This window comes from Oncorhynchus mykiss, chromosome 10, assembly GCF_057628025.1.
Source record: "Oncorhynchus mykiss isolate SJ-2025 chromosome 10, ASM5762802v1, whole genome shotgun sequence".
Lineage (NCBI taxonomy): Eukaryota > Metazoa > Chordata > Actinopteri > Salmoniformes > Salmonidae > Oncorhynchus > Oncorhynchus mykiss.
Window position 1 is genome coordinate 44,469,468 of NC_143031.1, and position 27,590 is coordinate 44,497,057.

Genomic DNA, 27,590 nt, shown 5'->3' on the forward strand with positions numbered 1-27,590 from the left:
CCGACATTCGTACTTTTTTGTAATGCAGTGGAATGAATGTTCCCCTATGGATAACACCACACCATAGTAAATCACACAGCGTTTAGGATGGCATGGAAAATGTTTGCAGCCACGCTTAGTCAACTCGGTCTTGTGACACTGACCCGGCTCACTCCGCTACAGGCCCCACTCGTCAACTGCTACACCGAGTTTTTGCATCGAGGCGAAGGAAGTGGGGGTCAGTGGATGACTGTAAGGAGATGAGAAGAGCTAGAACCGGAGTCTCGAATCCGCTTGGTAACATGACCATAACCTGGCATCGAGAGAGGAAGGGAGAGGGGTGCGCGTTCTCCCTGGGCTCTTGCAATGGTTTCACCAAAAAGTGCGGACAACCCCAGTCTCGGAAAATTATTCAGTAGTATTTTTTTTAAATAGCTTAACACATAGGCCTATTTGACATTAAATATGCTTTAATCAAACCCATCAATCATAAAATAATTACGTTATAATAATGTACATTCACGTGTTAGAAGCACTATGGTAGCATATATGGTTTAGACGAGATGTTGTTAACCTATAGACACTGCAGAAAGATTTAGGATGATGGCAACAGTGTTCCCATGTCATTGAAAAAAACACTGACCTTGGATTCAAGATCATACTCATGTGCTACATTGGAAAAGGGCTGCATGATGTTTTAGTCAACCTCGTGTATCTTATTACTGTAGCCCAGTCATCCAATTGTTTTCAATACTTTTCATCCCCTCACCCCCTACACTTGTAGAAATAAGGTGCTATCTAGAACCTAATAGAATAACCCTTTTTCCTTCCAGGTAAAAACCCTTTTGGGTTCCAAAATGATTATATGTGGAACTAAAAAGGGTTGTCCCGAGAACCAAACAGTGTTCTCCTATGGTGACGGACGAAGAAGCCTTTTGGAACCCTTTTTCCTAACAGTGTATAGCCATGGGAGAGGTGTGTGGATTAGTGTTGGGGGTCTGCTGCTAAATGGTTATAGGCCAGTGCAGAGATATAAAGGAGTTTCATTATTTACTGATTTTAATTGGCAGGGTGCCTTCAGCCTTTTCTTGTCCATCTAAGGTTAAATAACCAAGAGTGAACTGAACAAATGGGGAAACGGGTCATAGTTTAAATGGGGAAACGGGTGAAAGAGAGAGACCCTCAAAAAAGTGATCAAGGCCTTGTCGCCTGAGGAAATGTTCAACCTCTCTATAGGAGATAACTCTGTCCTGTCGGGATGGAGAAAGAATAATCTTAATTTTACTCATCCAATAGCCAAACACACATAACTGTTACATGGCATGTCACATGACATGTCTTAGTTATTATTGGATCATTGTGGAATAAGACACCTGCTGTCACCATTGCACAATTTACAGTCAGCATTGATTTTGAGTGCCAACAATTTTAACTACATCAATGGTATATATTTAGAAAGAAGACCGAGATATTTGATCATTTATTTTTAGATTTTCAATGTCAGGGGAATCTGAATTGCCGCATTTATTAATAGTACTATTTATTAGTTGTAGTCGCTTTAATAACTCCTACATGTACATATTACCTCAATTACCACGACTAATCGGTGCCCCCGCAGATTGACCAGTACCCTCTGTAAATAGTCTCGCTATTGTTATTTTACTGCTGCTCCTTAATTACTTGTTACTTTTAGTTCTTATTCGTATTATTCTTTTTTTTACTGCATTGTTGGTTAGGGGCTCATAAGTAAGCATTTCATTGTAAGGTCTACCTACACCTGTTGTATTCGTCGCATGTGACTAATACATTTTGATTTGATTCGATTTGATTAATATTGTAGCGCTCTCTGGTGGTATCTTGATTACATTGCCAGTATATGTGCCAGCATGTCTGTGGTGACGTCTACGTTCGTGTTGTCGAGCGCAAGGTCACAGACTACTGCGCATGCAGGCTCAACGGTTTATCAGAGCCACCACGAAGTCCAAGAGTTCATCAGTCATCAGTCAACCTTTAGACCTTAATACCGAATAGATTCGGATAGCAGCTAATTCATTCTGGTGCCGGTCAGGGCAAAGTTTTAATTTAGCGCATTAGCCTATAAAGTAAGGTTGGTTCGACATTTCTAAATTGACTTTTGATATGATAAAAACAAATGCCATTTACTAAAATATTAGGACATTATTTACGAAACAGTGTGGCTTGTGCTTTTTATCATCACTTTGGGTCTACAGTACACCCAGTGTGTCAGATGCATGATTAGGCTATAGAAATGGGATTTTCAACACATTATTTACAACTCTTTTCTATACGAAGAATGTAGGTTGTGGCTAAATCTCTTACAATAAACGGGTTATTAACTAAGATTAACTAGATATTATCTATAGTTTATTATCTATAAACTAATAATGTAATATTTATAACCAACTTTATGTAACAGTATAACTTTAAACCGGGACGGGCTCGCCCGGGCTCGAACCGGGCACCCTCTGCACACCTCAACAACAGTCACCCACGAAGAATCGTTACCCATCGCTCCACAAAAGCCGCGGCTAAGAGGAACCACTACTTGAAGTCTCAGAGCAAGTGACGTCACCGATTGAAACGCAATTTAACGCGCACCACCGCTAACTAGTTAGCTATTTCACACCCGTTACATTTATATACTCTTTATAACCGGTACCTTAATGTAAAGTGGTACTGTTAAAAGAAGGAATTGTTTATTTAGGGAGGGTCCCTTGCTGAAAACTGAACTGTTTGGACCATTAACCCATTACAGTCTCAGGCCTGTCTAAGATGGGAAGATCTACTAAGCTGTACGGAATTGTTTTAAGAAAGTCATACAAAGGATAATTTTGCTATTTGATTAGTAATTATAGACCTCTTGAAGTAGCATATCAAAAAATATATAAAACAATTATTTGTCTCATGGTCTGACAGACACCCTCTAGCTCTGTTATCTCTGTTATCTCTGTTATCTTTCACCACAGATGTGAAAGTGCGCCATCGGCAGATGCGGTGGATTGAGACACATCCAATGCAAACAGATATCTCTAGCTTAAACTGACGGATTCTTATGGGGATTTGTATTATTCTGCTAATGCAGTGAAAGGTGACAGAGCCAGAGTTGTGTTTGTCAGACCATGAGACATCCTGAAAATCAGTCCTCTCACAAAATCGTCTGTAGAACGGTTTGGCCTACAAATAATTACTACAAACAAATTTCACCCCTCTATGGAAAGATGACTCTCACTAACATTACAATCCTAGACTCTAGGGTGTTTTAATCAGTAAAGTGCTGCTTTACAGTTCAGATTTATGTTAATATGTTAAATGCACCTAATTCTGGTAAAATATTCAGCACTTAATTCATTTACTAATGGATTCTACACATTAGCTGTGTCTTCTTTAAGAATTATTTTAATGTCTGAATGAAAGCTTTGCCAACTTCCTACTCCTTAATGTCCAACTTTACTTAGAAATTGTAGATGCCTAGTGTTTGTAATCTGATTAATTACATCTAAGACTATTCAAGAAAAACATAGCTATCACAACTCCACAACCTGTCCTTGTAGAACTATATATCCTAAAGCAGTGTTTCCCACGTTGGTATCCTCGAGTACCCCCAACAGCAGCAGCCCTGGACAGGCACACCTGATTCAACTTGTCAACTAATCATCAGGCCCTCAATGAGTTGAATCAGGTGTGCTTGTCCGGGGCTACAACAAAAATGTGTGATGTTAGGGGTACTCGAGGACTGGAGTTGGGAAACACTGTCCTAAAGTATCCTAAGTCAGTGACTGAATGGATAAGTGAGATTACTGCAGTTATCCCTCTACTGAAAGGCTTGTTTTAGGCTCAAAGTGTTGACATAAGGCCTAAGCCCACTCCCTGTGTGGTTGTATAAAATCTATCGTCTATCGCACACACCTGCTTACACCTGATCCTTTCTGAGCATCTCCACACACTGAGGGAACATGGACCAGAGCCTCGTCTTCACCATCTCGACCCTGCTGCTGCTGGGCCTCCCCAGGCCCACTCTCCCCTGGTAAGAGATGTAACCTTCAGCACTGCTGAGCTCCTATCTTAACTCAAATCACTCTTGTGTTCAGAATCCCTCACTCACTCTGAGATTGTCTCCCCTCCAGGAATGGCACATTGAGGAGGTCTTCACTCTAAATGTACCATACTGTTCGCTGCTATATAACAATCAAGTCTACTGTATATTGAACATTTACATATGATTAGTCCAAATTACAAACCCTAGACGCAATGCTGAACTAGCAAGAAAGATTGAAATACTGCGGTGAGACAGCTGCCATATATAACCGTATACTCCTGTTCAGATGTCACGACTGAAACGTCAAACACATTAGACATCGCTACAAAGATCCTTGAGGCAAACTAATATGATTTACTCATAAGCTAACAAGTCAGTATCTGATTAAGATGGCCTCTACAACCCGTATCTTCGTTGTGTGATCCACTCAACTCTTTGCACCAAGGGATGAGCCACATGCTAATGGAGGGAGATGGACCAGAAACGTGATGAAGTTTTGGGACAATGAGCAACTACTTCAGATGGAGCAAATCCTCATCTGGACTGGAGGAGGTGGCATATATCATAGACCAGTGGTAGGAAACCCTTTTCCTGGAGTGCTGCAGGCACTGCAGGATTTTGTTCCAACTAGGCACCCCACCTGACCAACTGAGCTAACTGATCAGTTCAGTGAATGCCTAAATTCAACACACCTCTTCCAGGTCGGATAAAGCAAAGAAAATGAATCCCCTGCGACATTCCAGGACCAGGGTTGCCTACCCCTGTCATAGACTATTACTTCTGTAAGGGGAAATCATTATTGGATTGTTTTTATAAAGTGTGTTATTAAGCCATGATCACATATAACCTGAAGTTATAATGTAATAACATAAGCGAGACAGATGTTCTTCATCGCACATGACTCTGAAAAGGCTATTATTGATGGCCATGAAATCATTTCACACTAGAACCTGCATTCGCTGCGTTCCCTGGAGTGGCTACATCGACGTTCAAAGTAAAACTGGGTGAGTTGAGAGCCACTTTGTGCAGGTCAAACCCCAGCTGTGCACTGATGTAAAAACCCTTCGGGCGAAGGCTCGACTGCAGCATGCTGTTGAGCTCCAAAGTGGATCACCCTCCCCTTGTAGATGCTGGTCTCTGCTGGGGAGAAATGGAGCATAACAGGAACTTTCTCTGGATGTGTTCCTGCTGGGTCTACCACGGCATCGTTCCGCATGAGCTCCTCCACGCACTGGGCTTCTACCACGAACACACCAGGAGCGACAGAGACCAGCTTGTCAAGATCAATTGGGAATATATTCCTCAAGGTGACAAGTTTATTGCCACACCACACAGGACAGACACACACACACAACAGTGCAAGAAGGAAATTGAAGGTGAATAGTGGTTTTATGGTCAGTGATGCACCAGTTGGGAAGTCCAGAGTGGTGGACAGAAGGGTCCATGGGTGAGAGGTCAGGTTGTGAGTTGTAGTGGAGGACAGGAGTTTACAGAAACCCCAACCTGCACTCGTGGGAACAACTAAAGCACAGTCAATGTGGGGGTTCTGCTGCTCACTGGTAGAGCCTTTAATTAGCTGATCAAGGTCAGATGACCCAGGCCTGGAGAGAGTTCCAGAAAGACCCCGAGCACAGAGGTGGGAATTGTCCTCTATCCCTGGACAGTAAGGTCAGGCTGAGGTCGGGGGTTACCTCAGCTGTAAGTCTGAGCCAGGGAGAGGGTTTGAATGGTTCATGTCTGAAGGTTTTTTTCAACTTTTTCTCTCTTCTATTTTAGGACTGCCTTCTCAATTGAGAAAGAGGGGGGAAAAAAAACCCTTCCCATTCCTGACTCCTCTGTGAACATAGGACAGAGGCAGGATATGTCTCACATCCAGAGGATCAACAGCCTACAGTGTATCAGTGAGTATGAACTACATGGGGTCTAATAAATTATGTATATCTTCTTTACAATTTACTTCCCAATTTGAATTTCCTGTTGCACACATTTTTGGACATAGAAATTAATGATATGTACCCTCTTGAAGAATATACTTATAAATGCCTCATGAGCTTCATTCAACTGTCATACCCTATCATAATCCAAAATGGAAGCTTCAACATAGTATAGCCTCAAAACATGCTGAAAACTAGAATTTTGATATTTCGGATGGTCAGTCCTTGCATTCTTAGCTCTGTCTATACATTTGAGAGTGCTCACATTTCTCCAGGGCCATCACTCAGCTTTTTTGCCAAAAACAGAGGCGGGAAGGTCCCCATGGCTATTGTTTCAACTGCAGATTGCCCCTTTAAGTGTTCATAAGTGCAAATGGTTGCTAAGACATAATATGTTTTTCTCATTTCACGTATGTAGTTAGTTAATTGAGGAACTAAGAGAAGATGGATGTCTGCAATATCATTCTCAATGACTGTTGTTATTCCTGCTCATTGTGTCCCTGTGTATACATTGTCCTTAAATGTACTGACAGTCATGTTTATGAATGTATTAAACTTGATAAGACCTTCGCAATAAAACAAATCACTCTGAAGTTTGTTTTTCGTCTTCCTCAGGAAAATAATAAAAATGCTGGAAAATCTAATTTTTTTTAAAGGTTTATTTTATATGACAGTTTTGTGCAATACATTTGAAGAATAATACTCAGAACAATTTATACAATGGCATATGCTGTACACAGTGCACGCATGAGTAAAGTCAGTACTGTAATACTTAGGCTAGGTCATGCAAGACCTGAAGTGGTTATTGGCAGAGACAGGATTTACTCCTGCCTTGAATTGTCCTATTATAGACCAAAAGCTTTGTTTACTAAAGTTTGGTCTCCAGATATTTAGGGCAAATTCATCATGGTAGAGTTATTGTCGTAAGGCGTTTTTTTCCCGTAAAGACGAAAGCAATAGGGATTAATTCAGAGTTAGAAACCCTTTGTGTTGATGTGCTTCACTGCAGATTCTATCCAGAGGAAACAGGGCTGTGCAGTTCCATGATTGCCCAGTAGGGAGCGCTCAAACAAACATGGGTGAGAGGGGCACGTTAAAACATTATTAAAACCCTACCAAGGCAACCTCAGGTCAGGTCAGTGTGGTGACGGTGATTAAGTTTTGTTCGGATTATTTGAATAAGTCACTTTACTATTACATCAAGGCCTAGTCCATATTAGAATCAGGCATATTACGACATACACACACTCAAACTATGTTTAGAAAACATAAACAGTGCAGTGAATAAAACATATCAATCAGGTTCAGTTCTTCTCACAACACTTCTTCTTTTTCTTCCCTTCCATCCACTTTCAACATGCTCTGGAAATAAACCCCCCCCCCGGTTAGTCAGATCGTTAAGCTCTCCCAAGGGGAGAATTTGGCTGCTACCAGTAGAGTTCCTGTTCATTTACCTGACATACAAACTCACGCTTGAGCATTTGGTTCATCCATCCTTTGGTGGAGGGGGCGGGGGATTTTCAGGGGGTATGTCTCCATTTGGCTCTTTCTTCTCAGGCTTGGTAGGGCTGATTTTGGGGATCTTCTCTGGGGGTGGTCTTCTGGGCCGTCTCCTCTTGGGCTTCCGTGAGCGTGCAGAGATGGGCTGTGCTGAATCCAATAGGGGATCCAAATGTAATTTCCCACTCACTGCGTCTGAGGACTCATCAATGTATGCCAGATTCTCTCCAAAGTAGTCCAGAGGCTGGGAATACAGGGCTTCTGGGAAGGCGTTCTCCTTATCGACATCCTTCTCTTTACCCTCTACTACCCGCTCCGACTGCGTGGCCTCTGACCCTGTCTCAGACCCTGACCCCGACTCGGAATCGTTGGAGGAGTAAGAGTATGAGGACGATCCAGTCTCTGATTGGCTGTTCAGCTGGCCATTCCCCGTCACCCTGTCCCCCTCTCCAGGGGCCCTGGTCCCAGACACATGACCCGCCCCATGGCCCCGGCTGCGAGGACCATGGCGATGCTTTCGCCTCCGTCGTTTGAAGGGGTCGTCTGGCATGCGGAAGTCCACGGACATGTTCTGGATGTTCTGACCCCAGTCAGTGGTACGGGCTCTGAGCTCCTCCATCTGGGAAGAGAGAGAGGAAAGAGATCAAATCAAGTCACAATTTATTTAAAGTGCATTTAATAAAAGTCACAACAGAAAAAAGAGATTTGATGAGAGAGGAAGGGGAGGATCATAGAAGAAAACAGGTGGCTGTAGGTGACATCAAATGTAAGGTGCAGCCCATTTGCTTTAAGCTTGTACTCTCCCATTCCAGCCCCCCACCTCAGCCCTGGTCTTCTTGGACAGGACCCGAAGCCAGTTTGCAATCATGGACAGGATAGAGGCAAAGTAGGCCAGGCCCAGCAGGATCCAGAACCACACCAGAGGCTTGTACCAGTGGTCTTTCCCACCATCTCCGCTATCACCTGACAGAGATAAGCAAGAGGATAAGGATATATAGGGGTTTACAAGTATAGACAATGGAGAGTCAGCAACTTTACACGTCTACAGGTTCGTTTACACGTGGAAGGCGTGCTGTTAATCTCACAAGAATGAACATTACAGACTGCGTTGCCTGAAAACTCTAGGGGCAATGAAACCACACAGATGAGCCAATTAATAATTCAACTGTCGTAGGACGATTCTGAATAATTGAATAAAGGAAGTGGCCAGTTTGGTGACTGACTGTATTTTATCACTCCTGACTGGACTGTTTAGTGCCCTAACACTGACTTGCCTAGTTAAATAAAGGTTCAATACAAATTAAAAACACAGTGGGAACTACATCTGGAGAAGCAGGCATGTATGTGTCTGTGAAATGAAAAGAGGTTTAACAATGAAAGAGTTTCAGCAATGAAAAGAGAGTTTCAGCAATGAAAAGAGAGTTTCAACAATGAAAAGAGTTTCAACAATGAAAAGAGAGTTTTGACCTTTTGAGACAGATTCCTTGACCCAATCCCAAAATGCAGTGGTGAAAGTACCTGCAACATAGTCTCCAAAGCCCACTGTAGTCAGAGTGATGACAACAAAGTAGGAAGCCTCCAGGAGAGTCCATTTCTCCACCTCCTGAAACACCAGCGTTGGCACAGCAACAAAAATGGCTACCCCCAACAGGATGGAGAGGACAGCTGAGATGACACGAACAATAGTAGGACTGACCTTCCATTTCTGAGGGAGAGAGAGGAAAACATGAAAAAGAGGAATGAAAGAAATGAAGAGACTGAAATACTGATAGACTGAAAAAGACAGAGGAAACACGTTCAGCCAAACAGCTACTGTTGAGTGTCTCACCGCTAAGATGAACTCTATTTTGAGGATGGCCTTCCTCAGCCCAGTCCCCAGATGGTCTCCAACTCCAGCCAGCAGGATACCAAACAGAGGGATCCCCACAAGGGCATAGAAGATACAGAACAGCTGCCCCCATTCCGTCTTCGGGGAGATGTTCCCAAAACCTGAGGATGATGGGTTGTAAGAGCTTTAGGATTGGGATAGGTAGAGTCAGTGTGTCACAATTGAGTAAACATAGGGGAGATCAGGCTGCTGACCTACCGATGGTGGTGATGATGGTCCCAGAGAAGAAGAAGGCACTAGCCAAGTCCCATTGGCTGGTGAAAGTAGAGGAGTTGCTGCTAGGATCCACCCCAGTTCCCACGGCATCTGCCACTTTCTGGGATGGGAGACATAGTCAGGTCAGGAAGTGAGTTAAAGTGAGAGAGAATGACAACCTGAAAGCCTGATATCCCCGTCATATGTATCTGTTTGTTCTCTTAATGTAGTGCACCTCTATGAGAGCCTGCAGGATGTCTGGGCTGACGCAGGTGTAGTTCTCCAGGAACGATCTGCGTGTGTCCTGCAGCTGCGTGTGCTGGTCCTGCTCACGAGGAGCCTCCAGAGCCTGGAACACCACAGCCCCCAGCACTAGGTACAGCAGCACCCCCGCAAGGATACACAGGAGGGTGGAGCAGCGCATGCTCGCACCTTCGTTCAGCCCCAGAGAAGAACGCTTCTTCCCCCAGCTGCCAGTGCTGGTGCGCTCTGGAGCCCAGCTGCAGAACAAACAGACAACACAGCGACCTCATGGAAACAGATCCACATTAGCTTAACTGCAAGGTAATTATTAACCGGGAAACGAAACATAATGCAGACTGAATCCCCTACCATATTACTGACCGGAAACCTATAGAGATGTTGCTAATGGTTACACTACATGCATAGGCTACTGTATACTGTCTGATAAGCAGGAAGGAACCTGACAAACCTCGTGTTGTTTGGGTGGCGTCAGGGATGTAGTATACATTCAAACCAGGAATGGACATGAACTCTACCAGAGATGTGTCTGCGTAAATGATCATTACTATCCACCCCATTCCTCTTCACCCCTCGGTTACCTCTCTCGCTACTTGTCTTTCTCCCCCTTCCAGCTGCGCCTGATGATGGAGTCTCTGGACCCGTGGCTGCTGGGGGTGGCCGTCAAACTCAGAGCCTGGTGTCGAACAAAATAAACATTGTGTAACTGGACTGACAGGCACGGAAGAGATTCCTAATTCATCCATGACAACATTACAAAGATCATATTAAAGATCATCAAACTACAAACACAACAATTGCCTGTTCAGAATAGTTCATTGTATGTTCTCCATTGATGAAAGAGATTCCCTACATTACTGTTTGCCAATGAAAACATGGGCTTCCACTGGTACATTGTGCTCTTCGTTGTGAACACAACGTTACCGACGACAGACAATGAGCTGCAACAAGACACCCGTGTAGGTGCTTGCTGTCAACCAAAACCCTGTATGAAAGATGCATCTGTTGTATGCTCTCTCTCTAATGGAGCACATTGAGGAGAGAAAAGAACATCAAGCCGGTGTAAGAGTGTAAGGGGAAGATACACAAATGTACAAAATGCACATTCAATAAACATTAAAAAGACAAATAGAGGTGTGCGTCAGCAGGGTGGGGTAGAGCATGAAGTAGGTGTGTGTGTGTGTGTGTGTGGGAGCTAAGTCTGTCCATTAACACAGGGGAGAAATATTGTTCTCTACCAGGCATGCCACACTATTAGCAGACTGTGTGAAGAAGGAATACCCCATGACTCTTAGGACCCTGACGTGACAGAGCTGATTTAGTGTAATGTCCTTCCCAAGAGCACATTGGTATTTATTGTCATGAATCCTGCCCTGAAGGCGGCTCTGCAGAGTGGTCACTAGCTGGCACAGCCACAAAGTCATCAAATCTCATTTTAAACATAACCCTAAACCTAAATTAAAATGAAAAAGCACATTTTTGTTTTCATTCGTTTTTACGATATAGCTGATTTTGAATTTGTAGCTGACCCATCTAGCGGAAAACACTAGGTTCTGTTTCCAGATTCATGATAATAAACTTCAACCTGATTCCCAAGCCTCCTCTAATGGTGAATGGTTGGGGAAATTAGTCATTTAGATTTCTAGTCAGCCCAGGTTAAAGACTCCCGGGGCACACTAATACTGTACAGTTAGTTACATGTAGGTGTCATTTAGTCGCAATATTTTTCCTCTGTCTGATTTTCTTTACTGAAATTGTGCAGTCGCAGGCCTTTACTTCAGTATGCATTGTATTTGTGTGTTTGTAATATACTACATCTGTGCTATCTCTCCTTCTCATTTTAGATGTAACATTGTTTTTGCAGTCAGCAGCTCCTCTGGCCCTGATTCAACCTGAGACCAATAGGCTGTCACCCACACAGTGAAATGTACACTACCCAGCCAAACAAATTCAGCAGCTGCTCAGGATACACAAACAAATGCACAGACAGACAAGCCTGCATCCTTACGTGCAGCTATTTTGCGCGTGTACACCGATCAAAATAACTGCCCTTCCACCCTTTGGCCATGTGCATTAGCTGACATCTTCCTTATTAGGGTGAAAGTCACATTTCTATACAATTACCAAAGTTGTCGAAAGGCCTTTCCAGTGCCAGCAAATAATCCTTTAGAAACTTTTAACAAGGTTTACTTTGAATTGTTCTTAATTGCAATCTCTCCAGTTTAACATAACCGTACATGAACATATGTAGTATCTTACTCTCGTGTGAACATGTCATCCTTGAGATACTGAAGTTAAGTGGCTTTAATGCTCAACGTGATACCAAGCCATGGCCCTTGTAAGGTATAGATACTTCACACACAATACAGTCAGAATGCCTGAGACTACATTCTTAAATCACACAGATTGCAGTTAAAATGGGGTAAATTATCTGTTCCAAGGAAACAATTGCAACCAATAGCCATTACAATACTTAACACATACAAACAGCAAGTCCCCAATCGGCCCATAAGATCTATCAAACAATAAAACATGAATTATCTCATCCAATGAACGCAGGATTCTGGGGTCTCTAACAAACGGGGCGAAGCCTGTGGTCATCTCTTACCTCAAAATGAACGATCTTAAAAATCCAGGGTATCAGCAGCTATAGGCAGGGTCTCTTTCACACACTCACACACTAGACACAAAACACTAGACACCAGACACTAGGATAGTAAGTGTGCATAAGCGTGTGGGATAGGCTGTTGCTGAGAACCAAAGAAATGAAAAGATACTCCATCAAACTGACGCCAAGAAAAGAGAGGGAGAGAGGTGAATTAAGAGGGAGAAGTGGAATGAGTGGGAGAAAGGGAGTGAGAGAGATGAAGGGAGGGGTCAATGCAGATACACTGAGCTAGAATGGGATTTTTTTGTTTGTTTCCTCTACCCTGATTTGGATTGCTTGGTTTCTCCAAGGAAATAAGCATAGAGTAAAAAAAAGAATATAGAATATGCTAAGCAGCACCCACTAACCTGATTACCACATTGTGGTCCACATCGTGTGAGTGTGGTAGTAAGCATTTCCACAATTCAGACTTACAGTGTAACACTTATTCCTACTTGTGCAATATACTGTAGTAGTGTAGCTCTGTGACTCCAAGTGCATGAGCAGTTATCAGTATCAGTGTCTCAGTCTGACAGTGCCAGGATGAATTCCTTTCGTGGAGTTTACAAGAGGTCTGCTAGCGGTACACTGCCGACTCTGCAATGGGCAGCAAGCTCCCCCTCTGCTACCCTCAGCAGACCCCCTTCAAAGAATCCAGCCACTCCCTGGAACTGCTGCTGCTGGGTTTGATATATGCGGTGTGCGTGTGTTTGCGTGTGTTTCTGTGTGTGGTGTGTGTGCAGCAGCAGGGTTGTGGTTATGCTTCCCAGGGGTATCCCGCTGATGGGACTGAGCTCCCAGAATTCCCCAATCAAATATTTCATTCTTACCCCTCTCCTATCTTTCCTGTATATCTTTCTTCCTCCATTCCACTGCTTTCCCCCTCCCTGTCCCGCCCCTCCTCTTTATCTTCCTCTGAAGCCCAATTGGAGGAGTGCCAGTCTATTTCTGCATCCACACCGTTAATGAAACCTTTGAAATACGTTTATGAGGTATGCATTTTGTACTACAGTTGGACTATCTACACACACAGGTGCCAGGTGGCACATTAAGTAGACTAGATTACCTTTTTATAGTTTCCCAGTGCTCTATCAAATAGATTTTATTGGCATTGCACTACCAAACAGAATGCTGAGCAAAAATAATGGGTGAAATTTAATGGAATTTTCCAAACACAAACAGGGGTGAAGCATCAGGAATGAGACTGACGCAATTTACCAAACCTACGCTTGATCAACATTAAACACCAAATATGTGATTACTATGCATCAATGCTGTTTCATTATTCATGAGAAAATCAGACTGCGGTGACAGAAAACAACACATCAACAATGACAAGCACTATAATCAACAGTAGCTCTCTCTCTCTCTCTCTCTCTCTTTCTCCTTTATTTCTCTCTCTTTTGTGTCTCTCTCTTTCTCTTTCTCTCTCTCTCTCTCTTTCTCTCTCTTTCTCCTTTGTCTCTCTCTCTCTCTCTCTCTCTCTCCCTCTCTTTTTCTTCTCTCTCACTCTCTTTCTCCTTTATGTCTCTCTCTCTTTCTCTCTCTCTCTCTCTCTCTTTCTCCTTTATTTCTCTCTCTTTTATGTCTCTCTCTCTCTTTCTCTTTATCTCTCTCTTTCTCTTTCTCTCTCTCTCTCTCTCTTTCTCCTTTGTCTCTCTCTCTCTCTCTCTCTCTCTCTCTCTCTCTTTCTCCTTTATTTCTCTCTCACGCTCTTTCTCCTTTATTTCTCTCTCCCTCTCTCTCTCTCTCTCTTTTTCTTCTCTCTCTCACTCTCTTTCTCCTTTATGTCTCGCTCTCTCTCTCACTCTTTCTCCTTTATTTCTCTCTCTCTCCCTCTCTCTCTCTTTTTCTTCTCTCTCTCACTCTTTCTCCTTTATTTCTCTCTCTCTCTATTATCTCTCTCTCTTTCTCACTCTCTCTCTTTCTCTTTTGTCTCTCTCAATCTCTTTCTCTTTTATGTAGTCTCAATCTCTTGTCTCTTTCTCTTTTTCTCTCTCTCTTATGTCTCCCTCTCTCTCTCTCACTTTCTCTTATGTCTCTCAATTCAATTCAATTCAAGGGGCTTTATTGGCATGTGAAACATATGTTAACATTACCAAAGCAATTGTAGATAATATACAAAAGTATATAATATACAAAAGTGAAATAAACAATAAAAATGAACAGTAAAAATCACACTCACAGATGTTCCAAAATAATAAAGACATTGCAAATGTCATATTATTTATATATACAGTGTTGTAACGATGTCCAAATGGTTAAAGTACAAAAGAGAAAATAAATAAGCATAAATATGGGTTGTATTTACAATGGTGTTTGTGCTTCACTGGTTGACCTTTTATTGCGGCAACAGGTCACAAATCTTTCTGCTGTGATGGCACACTGTGGTATTTCACCCAGTAGATATGGGAGTTTATCAAAATCAGGTTTGTTTTCAAATTATTTGTGGATCTGTGTAATCTGAGGGAAATATGTGTCTCTAATTTGGTCATACATTGGGCAGGAGGTTAGGAAGTGCAGCTATGTTTCCACCTCATTTTGTGGGCAGTGTGCAGATAGCCTGTCTTCTCTTGAGAGCCAGGTCTGCCTATGGCAGCCTTTCTCAATAGCAAGGCTATGCTCACTGAGTCTGTACATAGTCAAAGCTTTCCTTAAGTTTGGGTCAGTCACAGTGGTCAGGTATTCTGCCACTGTGTACTCTCTGTTTAGGGTCAAATAGCATTCTAGCTTGCTCAGTTTTTTTGTAAATTCTTTCCAATGTGTCAAGTAATTATCTTTTTGTTTTCTCATGATTTGGTTGGGTCTAATTGTGTTGCTGTCCCGGGGCTCTCTAGGGTGTGTTTGTGAACAGAGCCCCAGGACCAGCTTGCATAGGGTACTCTTCTCCAGGTTAATCTCTCTATAGCTGATGGCTTTGATATGGAAGGTTTGGGAATCGCTTCCTTTTAGGTGGTTGTAGAATTTAACAGCTATTTTCTGGATTTTGATAATTAGCGGGTTTCGGCCTAATTCTGCTCTGCATGCATTATTTGGTGTTCTACGTTGTACACTGAGGATATTTTTGCAGAATTCTGCATGCAGAGTCTCAATTTGGTGTTTGTCCCATTTTGTGAATTCTTGGTTGGTGAGCGGACCCCAGACCTCACAACCATAAAGGGCAATGGGTTCTATCACTGATTCAAGTATTTTTAGCTAGATCTTAATTGGTATTTAGAATTTTATGTTCCTTCTGATGGCATAGAATGCCCTTCTTGTCTTGTCTCTCAGATCGTTCACAGCTTTGTGGAAGTTACCTGTGGCGCTGATGTTTAGGCCAAGGTATGTATAGTTTTTTGTGTGCTCTAGGGCAATGTTGTCTAGATGGAATTTGTATTTGTGGTCCTGGCGACTGGACCTTTTTTGGAACACTATTATTTTAGTCTTACTGAGATTTACTGTCATGGCCCAGGTCCTGCAGAATCTGTGCAGAAGATCTAGGTGCTGCTGTAGGCCCTTCTTGGTTGGTGACAGAAGCACCAGATCATCAGCAAATAGTAGACATTTGACTTCAGATTCTAGTAGGGTGAGGCTGGGTGCTGCAGACTTTACTAGTGCCCTCGCCAATTTGTTGATAGATATGTTGAAGAGGGTGGGGCTTAAGCTGCATCCCTGTCTCACCCCATGGCCCTGTGGGAAGAAATGTGTGTGTTTTTTGCCTATTTTAACCGCACACTTGTTGCTTGTATACATGGATTTTATAATGTCGTATGTTTTTCCCCAACACCATTTTCCATCAATTTGTATAGCAGACCCTCATGCCAAATTGAGTCGAAGGCTCAATCAACAAATCAACAAAGCATGAGAAGACTTTGCCTGTCACGTTCTGACCTTAGTTCTTTTGTTATGTCTTTGTTTAGTATGGTCAGGGCGTGAGTTGGGTGGGTTGTCTATGTTCCTTGTTCTACGATTTGGGATTTCTGTGTTTGGCCTGGTATGGTTCTCAATCAGAGGCAGCTGTCAATCGTTGTCCCTGATTGAGAACCATACTTAGGTAGCCTGGTTTCACTTTTGAGTTGTGGGTGATTGTTTTCCGTGTTAGTGTCACACGGGACTGTTTTGTTTGTTTCGTTCTTTCACTTTGTTATTTTGTAGTTTAGTGTTCTTGCAAATAAAGTAACGTTATGGACACTTCCCACGCTGCAAATTGGTCCGATCTCTCTTACTCCGCGTCAGAAGAAGAGGATGAGCGTTACATTGCCTTTGTTTTGGTTGGTTTGTTTGTCAATTAGGGTGTGCAGGGTGAATACATGGTCTGTCATATGATAATTTGGTTCAAAGCCAATTTGACATTTGCTCAGTACATTGTTTTCACTGAGGAAATGTAAGAGTCTGCTGTTAATGATAATGCAGAGGATTTTCCCAAGGTTGCTGTTGACGCATATCCCACAATAGTTATTGGGGTCAAATTTGTCTCCACTTTTGTGGATTGGGGTGATCAGTCCTTGGTTCCAAATATTGGGGAAGATGCCAGAGCTAAAGAGTTTTAGTATAGCCAATTGGAATTTGTTGTCTGTATATTTGATAATTTCATTGAGGATACCATCAACATCACAGGCCTTTTTGGGTTGGAGGGTTTTATTTTGTCCTGTAGTTCATTCAAGGTAATTGGAGAATCCAGTTGGTTCTGGTAGTCTTCAATAGTTGATTATAAGATTTGTATTTGATCATGAATATGTTTTTGCTGTTTGTTCTTTGTTATAGAGCCAAAAAGATTGTAGAAGTGGTTTACCCATACATCTCAATTTTGGATAGATAATTCAACGTGTTGTTTGTTTAGTGTTTTCCAATTTTCCTAGAAGTGGTTAGTCTATGGATTCTTCAATTACATGATTTCTGACGTGCTGTTCCTTCTTTTTTTGTAGTGTATTTCTGTATTGCTTTAGTGATTCACCATAGTGAAGGCATAGACTCAGGTTTTCTGGGTCTCTATGTTTTTGGTTGGACAGGTTTCTCAATTTCTTTCTTAGATTTTTGCATTCTCCATCAAACCATTTGTCATTGTTGTTCATTTTCTTCGGTTTTCTATTTGAGATTTTTAGATTTGATAGGGAAGCTGAGAGGTCAAATATTCTGTTAAGAATTACTGCCACATTTACACCTTCACTATTACAGTGGAACATTTTGTCCAGGAAGTTGTCTAAGAGGGATTGAATTTATTGTTGCCTAATTGTTTTTTGGTAGGTTTCCAAGCTACATTCCTTCCATCTATAGTATTTCTTAATATTACTCAGTTCCTTTGGCTTTGACGCCTCATGATTCACTATTGCGCTGTTCAAGTATACTGTGATTTTGCTGTGGTCTGATAGGGGTGTCAGTGGACTGACTGTGAATGCTCTGAGAGACTCTGGGTTGAGGTCAGTGATAAAGTAGTCTACAGTACTACTGCCAAAAGATGAGCTATAGCTATAGATGTACCTACCATAGGACTCCCCTTGAAGCCTACCATTGACTGTACATACCCAACGTCCGACAGAGCTGCAGGAGTTGTGACCCGTTTTTTTTGGTTATGTTGTTTTAGTTGTGTCTAGTGGGGCATATGGGGGGTGAAATGCTGTCACTTTCAGGCAGGTGTTTGTCCCCCTGTGTGCTAAGGGTGTCAGGTTCTTGTCCAGTTCTGGCATTTAGGTCGCCAAAGACTAGTACATATCACTGAGCCTGGAAATTGTTGATCTCCCCCTCTAGGATGGCAAACCTGTCATCGTTAAAGTATGGGGATTCTTTTGGGGGGTATAGGTAGCACACATGAGGAAATGTTTCTCTGTTGAGATAATATCCTTATTAATTTCTAGCCGGATGTAAAATGTTTCTGTTTCGACTAATGGAGTGGGTTAGGTGTGCTCTATAAAAAAATTAGCATACCCCCTGAGTCTATTCCCTGTTTCACACCTGGTAGTTTGGTGGATGGGACAACCAGCTATCTGTAACCTAGAGGGCAATCAGTGGGTGTGTCTTCTTTATGCCATGTTTCTTGTAGGATGACAATGTCGGTATTTCCAATTTCTTTGATGAAGTCTGGGTTCCTGCTTTTTAGGATGAAGGCAGATGACCTCAGACTTTGTATATTCCAGGATGAGATAGTAAAAGCTTTTGTGGAACACTTTGTGTTCCATTTTGTGTGGTTTAGGCCCAGACCATCACAGTAGAGAAGATGTTGAGCATCTGATTACATACCTCTTAGGTCGCAGGATGGGGCTTGGGCTGGTGTAATAGTGGGGGTTGGGCCTGTTGCTCTGCTCATGGCCTGGGCATATTGACAGCATGTGCTGTCATGTGGAGGTCCTTGCCGCAGGGGCAGGGGGTGGGAGGAAGGGGCATGGGTCTGATATGGTGGAGATGCTTTTTTATTTAATCTTTATTTAACTAGGTAAGTCAGTTAAGAACAAACTCTTATTTTCAATGATGTCCTAGGAACAGTGGGTTAACTGCCTTGTTCAGGGGCAGAGCAACAGATTTTTACCTTGTCAGCTCGGGGATTCAATCTTGCAACCTTTTGGTTACTAGTCCAACGCTCTAACCACTAGGCTACCTGCCGCCCCTAACTTAATGTGAGTCTGGAAGTAGAGTTTACAGTCTAACCAGACACCTAGGTATTTGTAATTGTCCACATATTCTAAGTCAGAATGGCGGGCAGGTGCGGGCAGCGATCAGTTGAAGAGCATGCATTTAGTTTTACTTGCATTTAAGAGCAGTTGGAGGCCACGGAAGGAGAGTTGTATGGCATTGAAGCTCGTCTGGAGTTTAGTTAACACAGTGTCCAAAGAAGGGCCAGAAGTATACAGAATGGTGTTGTCTGCGTAGAGGTGGATCAGAGAATCACCAGCAGCAAGAACCACATCATTGATGTATACAGAGAAAAGTGTCGGCCCGAGAATTGAACCCTGTGGCACCCCCATAGAGACTGCCAGAGGTCCGGACAACAGGCCCTCCGATTTTACACACTGAACTCTGTCTAAGAAGTAATTGGTGAACTAGGCGAGGCAGTCATTTGAGAAACCAAGGCTGTTGAGTCTGCCGATAAGAATGTGGTGATTGACAGAGTCAAAAGCCTTTGCCAGGTCGGGCCTCCCGGGTGGCGCAGTGGTTAAGGGCGCTCTACTGCAGCGCCAGCTGTGCCATCAGAGTCCTGGGTTCGCGCCCAGGCTCTGTCGTAACCGGCCGCGACCGGGAGGTCCGTGGGGCGACGCACAATTGGCCTAGCGTCGCCCGGGTTAGGGAGGGCTTGGTCGGTAGGGGTGTCCTTGTCTCATCGCGCACCAGCGACTCCTGTGGCGGGCTGGGCGCAGTGTACGCTGGCCAGGTGCACGGTGTTTCCTCCGGCGCATTGGTGCGGCTGGCTTCCGGGTTGGATGTGCGCTGTGTTAAAAGAAGCAGCGGCTTGGTTGGTTGTGTATCGGAGGACGCATGACTTTCAACCTTCGTCTCTCCCGAGCCCGTACGGGAGTTGTAGCGATGAGACAAGATACTACTACAACAATTGGTTTTTCAACTCTTTCAGAACATCAGCTATCTGGATTTGGGTGAAGGAGAAATGGGGGAGGTTTGGGCAAGTTGCTGTGGGGTTGCAGGGCTGTTGCCCGGGGTAGGGGTAGCCAGCTGGAAAGCATGTCCAGCCATAGAAAAATGTTTATTGAAATTCTCAATTATCGTGGATTTATCGGTGGTGACAGTGTTTCCTGCAGTGGGCAGCTGGGAGGAGGTGCTCTTATTCTCCATGGACTTGACATCCATTAACATCCTCCATCCATTAACTTTTTGGAGTTTGTGCTACAGGATGCAAATTTCTGTTTGAAAAAGCTAGCCTTTGCATCTGTCTGTGTATATTTGTTCCTAACTTCCCTGAAAAGTTGCATATCGCGGGGGCTGTTCAATGCTAATTTAGTACGCCACAGGATGTTTTTGTGCTGGTCAAGGGCAGTCAGGTCTGGAGTGAACCAAGGGCTATATCTGTTCCTGGTTCTACATTTTTTGAATGGGGAATGCTTATTTAAGATGTGAGGAAAGCACTTTTAAAGAATAACCAGGCATCCTCTACTGCCGGAATGTCCATGATACCCGGGCCAGGTCGATTAGAAAGGCCTGCTCGCTGAAGTGTTTTAGGGAGCGTTTGAAAGCAATGAGGGGTGGTCGTTTGACCGCAGACCCATTACGGACACAGGCAATGATCGCTGAGATCCTGGTTGAAGACAGCAGACGTGTATTTAGATGGCAGGTTGGTGATTATGATATCTATGAGGGTGCCCTGTTTATGGATTTGGGGTTGTACCTGGTAAATTCATTGATAATTTGTGAGAGATTGAGGGAATCTAGCATAGATTGTAGGACGGCTTGGGTGTTAAGCATGTCCCAGTTTAGGTCACCTAACAGTATGAGCTCTGAAGATAGATGGGGGGCAATCAATTCACATATGGTGTCCAGGGCACAGCTGGGGGCTGAAGGTGGTCTATAACAAGCGGCAACGGTGGGAGACTTGTTTCTGGTGTTCGGTTCTTATTTTTCAGAGTAAATAACCCATGGACACTAGTGAAGCTTTAACAAAGTTTATTCTTCCCAAGGGTTCTTGGCTTTATGGCTTCTGTACAGCTGAAATCAGACAGAAAAAACATTTCAGACATCACAGTTTATATTCATCCTACTTAAGACACTCCTCCTCCTTACAGTTTATGGCTCCACAGGAAAGAAGGTAACCAGATACCAACTCTGATTACTCCCTTAAGGGGAACTGACCTCACCCCTCACCCCCTAATCCACAGATATCCATCTGTCTTCCCTATATCAACACATCGCTCTCCTCCATCAAACACATTCCAAAGCCTCCTTGCTTTTTACAAACTCTTTCTTTTCAAGGCCTTGTCTCTATCATTTATTTTATATCTCAATGTTCAAAGTTAAGCCGATTCCAACACTGGAAAGGTGGATTTTTAGAAGTAGAAGCTCAAATTATTTGGGCACAGACCTGGATAGTATGACAGAACTCTGCAGGCTCTCTCTGCAGTAGATTGCAACTCCGCCTCCTTTGGCAGTTCTATCTTGTCGGAAAATGATATAGTTAGGGATGGAAATGTCAGGATTTTTGGTGGCCTTCTTAAGCCAGGATTCAGACACGGCTAGGACATCTGGGTTGGCAGAGGGGGCTAAAACGGTGAGTAAAACAAACTTAGGGAGTTAATAAGGGAGTAGGATAAGGGTACGGCTAAAGGCTATAAGAACTGGTCGCCTAGTGCATTCGGAACAGAGAGTAAAAGGAGCAGATTTCTGGGTGCGGAAGAATAGATTCAAGGCATAATGTGCAGACAAGGGTATGGTAGGATGTCAATATAGTGGAGATTAACCTAGGCATTGAGTGACGATGAGAGAGGTTTTGTCTCTAGAGACATCATTTAGACCAGGTGTGGTCACCGCATGTGTGGGAGGTGAAACAAAAGGGCTAGCTAATGCATATTGAGCAGGGCTGGAGGCTCTACAGTGAAATAAGACAATAATCACTAACCAAAACAGCAATGGACAAGACATATTGACATTAGGGAGAGACATGTGTAGCCGAGTAATCATAGGGACCAGTGGATAGCTAGGCGAGCTGGAGACACGGCGATTCAGACAGCTAGCGGGCCGGGGCTAGCAGGATAGCAGAAGGGCCTTAGAGGGGACGTCGCAACGGAAGAAGTCTGTTGTATCCTCCTCGGACGGTTATGTCAGCAGACTAGTCGTGTTGCATCGGCAGGGCTCCGTGTAGGCAGTAAAAGGGTCCAGGCCAATTGGCAAAATAGGTATTGTAGCCCAAGAAATTGGCTGATGGTCCTCTTCAGCTAACAGTCCGATATGCTCTAGACAGCTAGCGGGCCGCGGCCAGCAGGCTAGCGGATGGGCCTTCAGGGGACGTCGCGACGGAGAAGGCTTTTGAAACCCCTCGGGTGGATTACGTCGGTAGACCAGTCGTGATGGATTCGGCAGGGCTCCGTGTAGGCAGTAAAAGGGTCCAGGCCAATTGGCAAAATATGTATTGTAGCCCAAGGAGTGGCTGATGGACCTCTTCAGCTAGCCAGGAGATGGGCAGTTCCAGGCTCACTGGTGCTTGCTTCGGGACAGAGACGTTAGCCAGGGGGTAGCCACTCGGATAGCAGCTAGCTAGCTGTGATGATCCAGGTGAAAAGGTTCAGAGCTTATGGTAGGAAACTAGACATGTGGAGAAAAAGCAGTCCGGTATGCGCTGGGTTGAATCGCGCTGTGCAGACTGGCAGGACTTGACCGGGCTAAGGTTAGCTGATGACCGCTAGCAGTGGCTAACTGACTACTAGCTAGTAACTAGTTAGCTGGCTAGCTTCTTTTGGGGGTTCCGGTTCTAAAGTACAGAAAATAGCAGATCCATACCACATTGGGTGAGGCGAGTTGCAGGAGTGTATGTTGAAACTGAGGTTAAAAATATAAAAAATATATACGAAATATATACGAAGGAAAAAAATATATATACACGGGACATGACAAGACAAAGACGTCTGAACTGCTACGCCATCTTGGATTAGAAAAAGATGTGTGGGTGGTTGTCAAGAGGGCTATCGGGGGAGCTGACAGGAGGGCTGTTAGGAGGGGATGGGGTCTGTTTGGTTGGTTGGTGGGTCCTATGTTGTCTGTCCCATTGTGGTGTTGAGGTTGTGGACTGGGTCTGGATCTGAGGTGGGCTGTTCTGCTGGCTTGACTCCGGGAGTGTCCGGCTCTCTGTCACAACTCAGCTTTCTGACCTCGGCCTTCAGTGCCACGTGTGCCTCTCTAAGTTCTCTCCCCTCAGTCCGTAGAGCAGCCAGCTCTCTCAGACAGCCGTCCATCTCCACCTTCTTGTTGTGCTAGTCTGTTTTGTGGGTTTGTTCTGGATTGTGTGGACTAGCTCTCTGAGCTCCACCATGTCTCCCTCCAGCTCTGTGAATTTATCCCTCTCAATGATGGAGGAGCAGTGCAGTTGTTGGACCTGGGTGTGTTCAGTGCTGGGGGGGTGACTATCCTCGTTTGCAGGACAGTTTGAAGAGTTGTGATCAGACTCACTCAGGATGGGGGAGTAGTCAGAGAGAGAGAGAGCTTTTCCTGCTGTTCTCTCTCTTTATCCCGTAAAAGTCCTGCTGGAACTGCATGAGGATGCCCTGCACCATTACTGTCCCAGACTTGTAGAGGTTGACAGAGGTTGTTTCAATTTCCCCAATGTCTATTATTCTGAGTTTCCACCCTATGCCAACACCCTCTCTATTGACATAGGGGTAGTATGCTCTTATAGCACTGGGACGGTCTGTGTGGAAAATGAAGTTGTTTACATCTCCCTCTTTGTAGCGGTCAGCAAATGGTGTCCCTGGATTGTCCTTGATGAGCTTTTTGTACTTATTCCTTGCAGGGTTATTTTTAATAAACTGTGTTGTAATGGACTCTGGACAGGGATACACCACTGGGGCTTCAAAGACCTCTGCATTTGGGTGGGGGTGGAGGCTGTGAAACTCTCGTGCCATTGTTGGGCTCAAGAGTTTTCACACATCAGTGCTAATTGAAGGTGCCACCAGGTCTGTTCTGTCCTAGCAGCTTGGTAGCTTAGTATACTTATTTACTTAGCTTTATATAACAAAATTACCTACAGATTGTCTTTTAATTTTTGGCTTCATAAGTAGCTTCAGAATATTACTCACTCAGTTTTGTGTTGGATGGTATTTACAGGTTCCTGTGAGTTGCTTCTGCAGGTTTTTGGCTTGTTAGAAGCTTTTCCTTGATAGTCCTTGGTAGTAATAGTCTATTCAGGTAATTTAGTCCCAAATCAAGGTTTCAGGTATGGAATTTTGATATTGGATTGAAGGTTTTAATGTTGAGGTTAGTATCCTGTATAAGTTTTTGCGAGAAAAAAAATGGAACTTATCTACATTTGTCTCTCTCTCTCTCTCTCTCTCTCAGTGACCTGATGATTGAAGAAAATAAAATACATGTTAGTAATGATGTGTATAAGCATTGAATTTGAATAAATCTTTTGAGGGGAGGAGAATTCTGTACTGTGTTCTCATAGGATTCAAATCCTACATTCTCTAATAGACTTAGCTAGGTCTCACTAACCAAAAATGCTACTTTGTTGAACCCTGGATGAAGCAGGAGACACCTTCAGAGACTGTGGACCGTGTCCCCTAGAGTGGCCCTGGTTGTCGGAGAAGTCTCTAAGAATAAAAAGTCAAATTTGCAATTATCTGATTTATCTCCATGTTGTTAACTCTGGGCCCATTGCCATCATTGTCAGTCAGTATGAAATATATTAGTCGCTTACTCAGTTTAACAAGACTTTGACACCAAAACACAAACGTTCTCCCTCTATCTCTCACTGGCCAGATCATCTTGCCAGGGCGGTCTCTCCCTTTGTCACTGCATACACTGTAGTCATCAATGTTAGCTATGTTAAAATGCAACCCGGTTTTAAGCAGAATAAGCACAAATATAATGCTTGCATGCAAATGGTAAGACTTTTTATCAAGAAAATGCTTGGAATTACCAATCTTGAGAAGCACTTTGTTCTATACTGTACTGCTGGTATGGTACACTGGCAGACAATGAGAATTTGATTAGTTACAGTACAAATACCCACCAAAGTAACTTTAATGCACATTTAGCTTCGTCAATTCAATCTGTGAGAGCTTGCAGATCCCTCACCAAAAAACTGAACTGAGTCCAACTGCTATGAAACAGGAGTCTTATTACTCAGAGGGCTGGGAGCCTGTAAATCAGGGCCAAGCACAGACAGAGGCATAGAGGAGATATACTGCATATACTGCCAATCTTGAAGTAAACATAAAAGAGAAACTGATTAATCAGAGAAAGAACAGGAATATACAATAATCCATATACCGCTGACAATAATCAGAGTATCTGGTCTGAGTGGAGACTGGACATTTGAATATAAAAGTACAGAAGAGGGAAGGAGGGAAATACAAGTGCAGTGGTATGCCTTGAGCCAATCAGTGGCCAGTTGACCACCCAATCAAAACACCCTACCCTGTATTAAACTCTAGATATTTGATGGGGTAAAATAGTGATGTATTTCTGACAGAATATCAAGGGTCAAAGATTTCAGTTCAATCTGTTGGATTTGAAACAGCCCCTGATTAATTTCAAGAGATCAGCATGAAAATCAGAACTGAATTGGAAGAGAAAACCATTTTATTAAAAAACAAAAAAACAAATATCATGTCAATACTGTCAAACACGGCTGTTGTAATGTCATCAAGACCATCGCAACTTATCTTATCATTTTTACAAGGACAATATAAGAAAATGTAAGAGTCCTTCTTTATGTTCCCTCAGAGATGACAGCAGTACTCAGATTCCCAGTTACTCTTCTCCTAGTTGGTATCTTAGTATTCTCTGTCTCTGCTAAATGTTTACCTAAACAAAGAGAAGTGAGTGAAAGCAGAGAGAGTTCAGAGAGAGAGAGGGGCAGATTTACAAGGGATGGGCAATAGATGGAGTGAAAAACCAGCAATTACATGTGAAAAGGAGAGAGTGGGTGGTGGTGATGGGAGAAAAGGGAGGGGCTATAAGAGAAGTAAAGATGAGGTGGAGGATGACTTGACTTCCATCATGAGCACTGTTTTCAATTAGGGCATTTTTGCATCTAAGCCTCCTTTATCCCATTTATGATGATGCATGGACTTCTGGGTCTGGAAATTGATTTGTTTGCAAACGTCTGCAATTTTGTCCCATTTGGTCAAAGATGAGCTTGCCACACTGAAAACCAGAAGTTAAATATTACCACAGATAGAACAATGAGACAGATATTTCACCGGATGTATAAATGTGAAGCATCCGCTTGGTGTTTCCGCTCATTACCAAATATGGTACTGAGAGGAAGCCCAGTGGCCGGCAGTGATAAGGGAATGAGAAGTAGGGAGAGAGAAGATGGAATGAGATGTATCTTGGCCAACTTTCTGCTAATTTACTCATCGATTAAACATTTCATCTCAATTTAAATGTCTGTTCCCAAAACTAGAATCTGTTACGAATAGAGTGGACAAAGTTTTGTAGACTTTACCCTTTGCCAAAGTTTTAAAAAATTGCCTTGTTTAGAAGGCATGCAAAGGCAGATTGAGTTTTTGCACATGCACACATCACAGAGCAGGCGTTCCCCAACAGAAATATGCAAATGAATTCTAGAAAGCACCAATAGGATCTCGCTAGCTCGTGCTTGGCTCTGCCCACCTCCTTGATTGTTCTGCCCACTATGGATCATGTGTTCCTATTTTAAACTACAAGCTGTGGTCTAGCTTGGTTTAGTTATAAAAATCTTTCATGTTATTTAAAGGCAGCTTAGTAAAAAAGGAACAACAGAGTAACTGCAACGTTGGTTGGAAGACTCTTTGTTAATGAAGAGCCTGTGATAATGTGGTTACAATTATAAACTCAGACTTCATTTCACCATTTCTATCAAATGAAGCTTGCCAATGGCAAACATCTATTCAGTATCAACTACATTTCCGAATGTTTTTTCTCAAACTACTCCAATCAGTCCAGTGTTCAGTGCATGGCCTAATGGAATTGTGGCTGAACTGAGTTCTGTTGTTATTAGTGCACATTTACCAGTTAATCAAGGTTTCACGGGGTCCAGCATGCCAGTCAACCTGCTGTCTGGCAATCAAAGGAATGTCTGGTGTGATTGGTGGAGGCACAGGGGGCTGGGCACAGTAGCTTCTGTAATATGACCATGCTGTTTATTGTTCTGCCTCTTTACGGCCTGAAAAAGTGAGCGTCGGAAATCAGTAGCCTGTGTGAGAATAAACAGTTTAATTTCGAGAACTCAATCCTCTGTTCTGGACATTCTTTTATGTATTACTTACTTAGGTAATTACAATACTAAGCATTTTTATTCACAGTAATTATTTCTGTAAAACCATAATTGGATTAAAGTAGTCACAGAAAGAAGTGCATCCCCATATGAGAGATGTAGTACTCAGGAGGATATATTGTTTGGTAGTGACAGCAGTCAGAGCCTATGTAGTAATCATCTGGCTTTAACCATATGCACCTACTGTTTTGGCTACTTTAACATTCATTCTTTCTACTCTAAAATCCCCCTAATAAATAGAC

At 43.2% G+C, this 27,590-nt stretch overlaps 1 protein-coding gene across 5 annotated transcripts; it reads right to left on the reverse strand.

The window, feature by feature from the left end:
- Positions 1–6,564: 6,564 nt before the first annotated feature.
- LOC110533989 (potassium channel subfamily K member 4) lies at positions 6,565–13,065 on the reverse strand. Of its 5 annotated transcripts, none has more exons than XM_090188631.1 (9): positions 12,897–13,046; positions 10,396–10,490; positions 9,789–10,053; positions 9,557–9,674; positions 9,299–9,459; positions 8,989–9,175; positions 8,291–8,433; positions 7,425–8,089; positions 6,565–7,332 (listed from the first exon to the last, which is right to left on the reverse strand). In XM_090188631.1, exons 3-8 carry the CDS (start codon positions 9,975–9,977, stop codon positions 7,457–7,459), a joined length of 1,431 nt encoding a protein of 476 aa, XP_090044757.1. In that variant the 5' UTR covers positions 9,978–10,053; positions 10,396–10,490; positions 12,897–13,046; the 3' UTR covers positions 6,565–7,332; positions 7,425–7,456. The 5 variants fall into 5 exon arrangements, with proteins under 5 accessions (XP_090044757.1, XP_021474283.2, XP_036846287.1 ...); XM_021618608.3 differs by lacking the exon at positions 12,897–13,046 and adding an exon at positions 12,423–12,686; XM_036990392.2 differs by having other exon boundaries at positions 6,565–8,089; positions 12,830–13,065.
- Positions 13,066–27,590: the final 14,525 nt, after the last annotated feature.

What these genes read in the sequence shown, in the direction of transcription:
- LOC110533989 (XM_036990392.2), bottom strand. Translation starts at nt 9,977, where the DNA reads ATGCGCTGCTCCACCCTCCTGTGTATCCTTGCGGGGGTGCTGCTGTAC. An exon ending in TCCTGCAGGCTCTCATAGAG is followed by an intron (nt 9,675 to 9,788) that starts GTGCACTACATT and finishes CTCCCATCCCAG; the next exon opens with AAAGTGGCAGATGCCGTGGG. An exon ending in AAATAGAGTTCATCTTAGCG is followed by an intron (nt 9,176 to 9,298) that starts GTGAGACACTCA and finishes TCTCTCCCTCAG; the next exon opens with AAATGGAAGGTCAGTCCTAC.